We start from the raw sequence: 8,962 nt of genomic DNA, 5'->3' as shown, positions 1-8,962 counted from the left end.
TTCTGAATTGTTCTTTCTCCATTAGCATAAATCAACTGCCCTTTAAGATTCCTATCTAATCTTTCCAATTGCTGTTATCACCTTAATCCTCAGCTAATTCTTTAAAAAGACCGATAAGTAAAAATAATCCTTAACTAGATAGATAATCCTTTAAAAAGCACAGTGGTCAAGTAAGAAATACTTTTCACTTGCTAAAGTAAATGTTAAGTATTGCAACTGGAGGTTTGAATTTGTTCTTCAGTTCCTTCAGTTTAAGAAATGCTGAGCGAGTTCAGCCCTTTCGATTTTCTGAATCCAGCTCTTTGCACATTTCATCGTAATACTTTACTTTGTCTTCCCGTGCTACCCTTTTGGAATCTTCTGTTCAACTCCTTAATGTCTTGATTTCTTCCTTCTGCTTTGGCTTCGCGGTGCTCTAGTACAATATTCAGAATCTCTTCTGACATCCATCTTGGTCTTTCCTTCCTCCCTCCCTGTCTTTGTAATGACATCTTGCATTCTTCCTGGATGATATTCTTGATATCCTCCCTCAGTTCATCCAGTCCTCTGTCATTAGTGTTCGAGGCCTCAAACCTGTTCCTGAGATGATTTTGAAACTTAGGAGGGATAGACTCAACATAAAATTTTGGTTCCTGTGGACTTGATTTAATTTTCCTCAGCTTCAGCTTGAACTTGCATATGAATCGTTGGTGATCTGTTCTACAATTGGCATCTGGCCTAGTTTTCACAGCTGATATTGAACTTCTCCAGTGATTCTTTCCACAGATGTATTCGATCTGATTCCTATGCATACCATCAGGTGAAATCCATGTGTATAGCCTCTTTATGGCTCTTGTAAAATGTATTTGGAACGAGTAAAGTTGTTGTGCAAAATCCTATCATTCTATCTCCAGTTTCATTTCATTCAGTCACCAAGTCCATGTTTTCCAACTACTGATCCTTCTTCTCTATTCTCCAGTCACTCATTAGTATTAATGCATCTTCATTGTATGTTTGATCAACCTCTGACTGCAAAATTTGGTAGAAATCTATTTCCTCCTCTTTGGCTCTGTTTGTGCATACATTTGAATGATGGTGGTATTCACTGGACTTCCTTGTATGCGTGTAGATATTAGCCTGTCACTCACAACATTGTATTTTAAGATGGATCTAGAAATGACTTTTTTAACTATGAAAGCAACCCCATTTTTCCTCACCTTTTCATCTCCAGCATAGTAGATCATATGATCCTCTGACTCAAAATGTCCCATGTCATTCCATCTCATTTCACCAATACGCTTTAGAGATTGAGATTGTAAACAGCTTCAGTTTGCTTGGCTCTACAATCAACACTCTTGGTACCAGCAGCCAGGAAATTAAAAGATGAATTGTTTTGGAAAGTCAGCTGTCAGAGAACTCTCGAAAGTACTGAAGAGCAACGATGTCAGTTGGACACTAAGGTGTGCCCGATACAGGCCATGGTCTTTGCAATTACATGCTATGTATCAGAGAGCTAGACAATGACTAGGGATGATAGAAAGAGAGTTGATGCCTTTGAGCTGTGGATGCCTTTGAGCTGGAGAAGAGTATTGAATATACCATGGACTGCTAGGAGAACAAACAAGTTCATCCTGGAGAGGGTGAAGCCAGGCTGGTCCTTGGAGGCAAGATCCTGAAGCTTCATCTGACATACTTTGGATATGTTGCAAGGTAGGATCAGTCCTTGGAGAGGGACATCCTGCTTGGGAGGGTGGATGGACAGTGCAGGAGAGGAAGAACCTTGATGAGGTGGATTGATTCAGTGACTAGGATAATGAGGATATGTGTGTCCGAGAAAATAAGATTCGCACAAGCTATAGGGCTATGAGTCGCAGGGGACTCGACAGCACATAAAAACAACAACAACAAAAGTAAGCTACTAATTAATTTTAAGAAGACAGTTTTGGTTTAAGATTTAAAAATAATCTCAGGGCAGTCATATTGTAAATTTCTCTGAACTTCATAATCCAGGAGCAATGGGGTCCATGAGAATTTCCAATTCTACTCTGCACTTTCCCCCTTTTGATGAGGAGCTCTCCTCAGAAGGAATCTTTGGTTAAAATATTCAGTAACGGTAGTGATGTGATATTAGAGTAGAATTTTTAATATGGAATTCTAGTGGTTAAGGTAGTCCACCAGAATTTTCGACTTGATGGCACCAAACAACAACAAACTGGTTAAGGAGTTCTGCTGCTAACTCAAAGGCAAGGTTCTTACTCTCCTGCGCTGTCCATCCACCTTCCCAAGCAGGATGTCCTTCTCCAAGGACTGATCCTACCTTGCAACATATCCAAAGTATGTCAGATAAAGCTTCAACGACATCAGCTGCTCTCTGTGGGAGAAAGGTAGGTAACCTCCTCCTGTGTGATTTACGTTCTCTGATACAAGCTGGAAGATCAGCTAGGAGTTGATCCTGACTTAACAGCAAGGAGTTGTTGCTTTCATTGAGTTTTTAGTGGATGACATTCAGAAGCAAGTTTTTGTTTTTAAAAACTTTATTTATACTAGTGCATTTACTAAATTCGAATATATTATTTTTAATGGATAATTTTCAGAAGCAAGTTATTGGGCCTTTGTGGTGCTCTAAGTGAACTTGAATTGCTCAACTTTTGGTTAGGGGACAAGTTCGTTTACCACTTGCACTATCTAGGAAAGACTACTTTTTCTTCAATAGTACTTTTGCAAAGCCATTCATTCATTCATTCACTTAGCTAGCTATCTATCTATCTATCTATCTATCTATCTATCTATCTATCTATCTATCTATCTATCTATTTTAAATCCAGCATAACTGTCATGTCTCTGTGAAGCATTCCTCAAAAGCAAGGTGATACTTCATTCACCTCTATGTTCTTAGACCTAGTATAGACTCAAAGTTAACAAAATGTGCGTTGAAATGAGCAAATGAGTGAACAGGATGAATAGAATCAATATCCCATATTATATGAGATCAAGAGCTTTATCATTTGACAAACCCAGATACATAGACTTTAAGTTAATACACATCTTTGAGATTTTGATTAAATTGTTTTACAGTTCTGAGACTATTTCCTTAATTTTAAAGTGGGGATAATTTCAGTGTCTTCATGAAAGAATTAAGAGACTACAATGTGGTCTTGTTTATAAACTGCTTGGCCCAAAGAGTGTGAAATAACAGCCAATGTGAAGAGAATTGCTTCATGGATTTCCTTTGACTGCGATTGCAATCTGGCTGAATCTGGTTTGCATCACTGTCATCCTACTAGATAGAAACTGTGTACTTGGAGCTATGGACTGCAATAGCTACTACCTCATTCTCTGTGCAAATGATAGCAACCAAGGGACTGGGCACAAGGCAGGAGTCTTGGCCTTCTCTAGCAATTGGACCATCACTTCTGGCCAGAAATTCCAAGTGCATCTTCTCTAAGCCTCTTAGGGGGAGAAGAGTTAATACCAGCCTATCTCTCATGTTTGTTGTGAGGTTAAAATAAGGTAACAGATGTGAAATTTGTAAGCCAAATAGCTCTCCACTTAAACAAGGTATGACTATGCATGAGGACATACTGAATTATGCATAATATCCTCCTTCATGCCTCTGTGCTTCACTTCTTTGCAGTTTCCTTTCTCTGAAATGCCCCTAAGAGTTAATTGCTAAATCCCTGTGGTTCCCAAGTACTTTATGCCTTTTTAATTCTTTTTGTAACATTTGTCACACTGTATTAAAGCCATTTGTTCACATCTCTGTCTTCTGTGATATTCTGAGAATAAACAACAGTTTATTCAGTGTTCTGCATGCAACAAAATATCCGTTAATGTTTATCAGATTGACTTGAGTAATTATTATGCGAGTGCCTGTCTTAAAGGACATTGCCTAGCACTGTACAATTCATTAGGAATGTCATCTGGCAACTTACCAGATTTGGCTCCTCTTAAAAGCACTTGATGAGTATAATAATGAAATATTCATTTAAATGAATTCTAATTTAAATAAATAATCAGACCTTTTGAAGTACATTGTTTATATTTAAGCTGCTTAATGGTGAAAGAGCTTAAATGTGGAATGCCTATTTTTTCCCCCTGCTAGAAGTGTCTCTCTGGAGACTAAGGTCCGCCTGATACAGGCCATGGTTTTTGCAATCACTTGTTATGCATCAGAGAGTTGGACAATGACTAGGGAGGATAGAAGGAGAATTGACACCTTTGAGCTGTGGTGCTGGAGAAGGTATTGAGAATACCATGGACTGCCAAGAAAACAAACAGAGTCATCGTAGAGAGGATTAAAACAGGCTGCTCCTTGGAGGCAAGGATTCTGGGGCTTCGTCTGACATACTTTGGACATGTTGTAAGGAGAGACAGGTCTTTAGAGAGGGACATCATGCTGGGTAGAGTAGAGGGACAGCACAGGAGGGGAAGACGTTCCGCACACTGGTGGATTGATTCATTGACTGGGGTACTCGGGATGGGTGTGTCAGAGACAGTGAGATTGGCACAGGATAGAGCACGGTTTAGAGCTGTTGTACATAGGGTCGCTATGAGTCGCAAACGACTCGATGGCACATAACAACAACAACAACAAGAACCAACTCATAGCTGACCGTCCAGTAGGTTTTCAGTGGCTATAAATCACAAAAGAGGACATTGTCCATCTGACCCTCATGGAACAGCTGGTGTATTTGAACCACATGCCTTTGGGTTGGCAGCACACCTCCTTACCACTAAGCCACCAGAGCTCCCTTTTTCCTGACAGAGAAGCCTTAAATAGTAGTTATTGCTTTGGATCCCATTCTTTGTTTTGCTTGGTTAACTTAAAGCTTCTTAATTTTTATAGCTGGTTTGCAATTCACCCCGTCAGCATGAACAACAGCAATCATCTTGTGAACAATGACAACATGGGTTACGCCTCTTACCTCTTTGAGCAAGAGATGAACAAAGGACATCTGCCTGGAGAGGTGAGAATTTATGTCATTGGATATGTCATCTTGATTCGTTAAGTGTCCTCATGCATCCCGTGTCAAGAACAACTAATTCAAATGTCCAGAAAAAAGTATCATATAGAGAAGCTCATCTTCTTGGTCTCTTTATTGCGGATATGTCAGCTCAAAAGGGCTTAGATTAAAGAGTGATGAGGAACCTTGATTGCCTCTTGGGAATGATTGAAAGTGTTAATAGGGACCTTTGAATGTTTGTATTTTTCATATTGAGTTAAAAGATTATCTAGAACCTCATACAGTAATAATTGGTCTGGACAGAAGAGTTTACCATGCTTCTTAATAGGGAAAATAAAAAAGTTTAAGATGATGAATCATAAACCATTTATTCTTTATACTTTATTATTTATAAATGGCTTAATAAAATTACAACTAGTTGGATAATAAAGGCAAACTGAGATTTTTAGAAAATGATCTAGAAATATGATAGAGCTGTGTTGATGTTTTTCTTTTCAGAGTTATAAAAGGTATTTCAACTCAGTAACAAACTCAACTTATTTTTTTAGGGTCAGAAACTCCTCACAGTTGGAGGTGGTAAATTCCCTAGAAATTGTATATCTTCCTCCTGTGGACTGCTGTTGAGAAGCGTGGCCTTTGGGTTAGCAGTGTGTTTGGACCCACACTCAAACTCATTGCTATGAATCAGAACCAACTTGTCACTAGCCCTCCAGAGGGTTTTAAATGACCCTGGAGGAGATTTTCTTTCTTCCTCGGAGCAAATGGTGGATTTGAACCACCTGCCTTTGGGATGCCAGCACAATTCCTCATCCAGTGAGGCGCTCTAGTGGAGTCGTCTTTACAGAGTTGCTCACACTCTCTAGAAGTTCTCGTGAACCTACCAGCCAGGCTGCGGGAGAAAGATGACCAGTCTCCTCCAATGTGATTTACAGCCCCTGAAAACCTGCTGCGGCGTGACATACAAGTTTGTTCTCACTTAACGGCAATGGGTTTGGGTTTTAATACTGGTAGAATCCCCAAAGAGGATCAGAGGCAAGTCTGGAATTGTTCTGATCCAGCTTTTCCTCTTCATGGTGAATTCTCTCAAAGGCTCTATTAGCCTTTTCTTCAATACAGCTTAAAGCAGAGACAGCCCTAATCCCCTTTTTAGATGTGTGTTTGTAATTTTGAAACCTTATTAAGCAACAAAATCAGAGATTAAAAAATCAGGAACTCCAGGAGGTTCCTTGGTTTTCTGTAAATAAATGACTACAGAGAGTCAAGTGGGAGCAAGAACCTGTTTGATCCTGACATCAAGTCTCAAAATGCAGAAGATGAGGAAAGCAGTAGATGGGAGTCCTATGACTCCTCCGTTCACAGAACAATTTTTTTTTTTTTTTACGAAACCTCAGTAACATTTTGTTTTATCTCTTAGCTCCTTTGTTGGCATATTTCATTTTTCTATTTTAATCTGTCGTTTTAGAGAAAAGAAAGAAAGCTTATATGTGTGCTCACTGGTTGGTTGCTAAGAACATTGAGATAAATTTTCATTTTTCCTATCAAGAATGATCTTTGCCCTCTAATAAATACTTGCTTATCTTTTCCCAAGAAACCTAAGGATCAAAAGTGGAGTCGTAGACCAGTAGCCGAGTTGAGCTAATGTCTTTCCTTATTCTAAAAGGCTTTTTAACTAGAGGTTTTATTGTTTAATTCAGGGTAAAAAGATGAACAGAGAATAAGACATATTATTAGATTTATATTTGAGTTCAGTGTTCAAACAGGAAAAAATGAATTAGCTCTTTCTAAGCCTAGAGGACATTTCTTTTTAAAGGGCAAATATATCTCCAAATTGCAAGGACATTAGAAACTGGATTGATGGGTTTACCTATTAGAATTTGTAATTGCACACTATGCTTCTTGCAAAAAATGTTTCTGTTTGAGAAACATTTTTGTAAGTTTGAACTTATCCAACTTGAAACAGCTTTATTGGAAATGGGAGTATTTTCAGTAATAATACATATTCTGATTGCACTGTGAGCTCTTTCAGATGTATTTTCTCAGAATATTGCACATTTTATTGTCTGCAGATGACTTTGTAGAGCTTAACAGTGAGGACTGAATGTTTGCATTTTTAATGAAAGTTTTTATAGAAAACAAAAAAACCCCAAGAAACCATAAAAGGCAATTGGCTCTTTCTTTGCCAGGGACCGTATGTAGCAGCTTTTGCCTCATCAAACCTAGGGGATGTGTCTCCCAATGTGCTTGGCCCACGTTGCATCAACACTGGAGAATCCTGTGACAACATCAACAGCAATTGTCCCATTGGTGGGGTAGGTAACCGTGACAACTAAAAAAAAAAAAAATCTTTGTTCTTATATCTTGTGTGCAAAGTATGTTAGAATTATCACCATTAATTTATGGCTATGTTTTTCTCAGTTATCTCTAGCATCTGCTCCTTGACAAACCCATTAAATTTTGACTAGGTAAAATGCTGTATTTCAGCTTGATTAACTATGAAGTGTTCTGAATAGTAAAAACATTCAACAAATGTCAGGGTTTAAATATCTTTTTGGCACTTTGCAACAACAACACAAGAACAATCCAAAAGATTTTGCCTTGGTATTTCCAAAGAGTCACAAATTAAGACTGCCTGTTTAAGACATGCCTTGCTGATTATAATGTGTTTTGTTAAGTGAGGTCGAGTTCGTGTTAATTCACAGTAACACTGTGTAAGAGTGTGGAACTGCTCTGTGAGGTGTTCTAGATGGCAATCTTTATGGGAGTAGATTGCCAGGTCTTTCTCCTGCGCAGCCACTGGTAGGTTTGAATTACCACCCACCTTTAATTAGTAGTTGAGAGTTTAACTATTATGAAACAAAGGCTTCTCAAAGTGTTGGTATTTTCCATTTTTCCTTTAAGAGTAAGATCACAATTTCTTTTTTTTCTCTTTAAATTATATAATTTCAATATCTAGCTATAAAAATTCAAATAACATGAATGCATCAAAAGAAGTAAAAAGTGGTAGTCCTTATTTAATCTCCTCCTTTCATATCTCTGCTGATTCCTGGAGTTATCATTCACACAATTTTTTTTCTATGCATTCAATTTATAATACTTAAGAATTTGACTAATTAAGTGATTAAAGACACTTCTAACAAAAAAAAAAAAAAGAATTTGACTAATGGGTTTTCCCCCCTTAAATAGAAGAAGTAAAATTCAGAACAAGGCTTATTGATTGATTTCCTCCCTCCCCCTAAATAGGCCAGCTAGTGGCTCCAATGTAATTTGTTTTTGTTGTTGTGGAATAATTTTATTTCTAGGTAACTCAGGATAATAACCTTCAGTATCTCAAACTTAAAATAACCTTATTACCTGGGAATTCTTCATGATTCACTGGAATTTTAACTAGAGGATCATGAGCAATACTAATAGACAGGAACAACAGAGAGGGAAGTTGGCAGTAAATGGAGTCACCTGGCTTGTGGTCTTAGACACTCGTGCAATTAAATCCTATAACTTGCCTCAATTTCCTCATTTTTAAAAGACAGGTGCTGGAATAGACGATTTCTGAAGACATAAATTTTTCTAATGCCATGCATGATTTTGTTTATCATGGTTTGTAAAATAGAGAGATTTTATAGAAAATAATCCTACATTTTTAAAAAAAACCCACAAACAAAAATAACACACTACCAAATATTTGTTTAGATTCAGTTGTAATTTACTATCCCTTAAAAATTGTAATTTCTCTCTATAAGAATGTGTCTTTTCTCATTTTACTCCAGCCCGGCATGTGCATGGCTTCAGGTCCCGGAAAGGATATGATTGATAGTACACAAATCATAGGAACGACCATATTTCAGAAAGCAAAGGTAAGCCATGGGCCCCATTGCTGTCACCTTCACTTCAAATTGTTGGTTAAAAGACATCATCCCTGTTCATGAGGAACTCAATAATGATAAGAAAGCCAATATAAGAGCTGGGGCTATGCCCAGGAATCAGTTTGGGAAGAGAGATCTTTCTGGGCCACCAGAGTCCTT

The 8,962-nt window shown here is 37.9% G+C and overlaps 1 protein-coding gene across 1 annotated transcript in view; it reads left to right on the top strand.

The window, feature by feature from the left end:
- ASAH2B (N-acylsphingosine amidohydrolase (non-lysosomal ceramidase) 2B) overlaps positions 1 to 8,962 on the top strand; it is a 77,156-nt gene that overhangs the window by 31,891 nt on the left and 36,303 nt on the right. The window contains exons 7-9 of the mRNA XM_006880393.1: positions 4,826 to 4,946; positions 7,127 to 7,252; positions 8,708 to 8,794. Coding sequence (XP_006880455.1) covers positions 4,826 to 4,946; positions 7,127 to 7,252; positions 8,708 to 8,794 — 334 coding nt within the window. The remainder of the gene's footprint in view (positions 1 to 4,825; positions 4,947 to 7,126; positions 7,253 to 8,707; positions 8,795 to 8,962) is intronic.

Source organism: Elephantulus edwardii, unplaced genomic scaffold, assembly GCF_000299155.1.
Source record: "Elephantulus edwardii isolate Elephantulus edwardi_28Jun2011 unplaced genomic scaffold, EleEdw1.0 scaffold00007, whole genome shotgun sequence".
In the NCBI taxonomy this organism is placed as follows: domain Eukaryota; kingdom Metazoa; phylum Chordata; class Mammalia; order Macroscelidea; family Macroscelididae; genus Elephantulus; species Elephantulus edwardii.
This window is presented reverse-complemented; position numbering and strand designations above follow the sequence as displayed.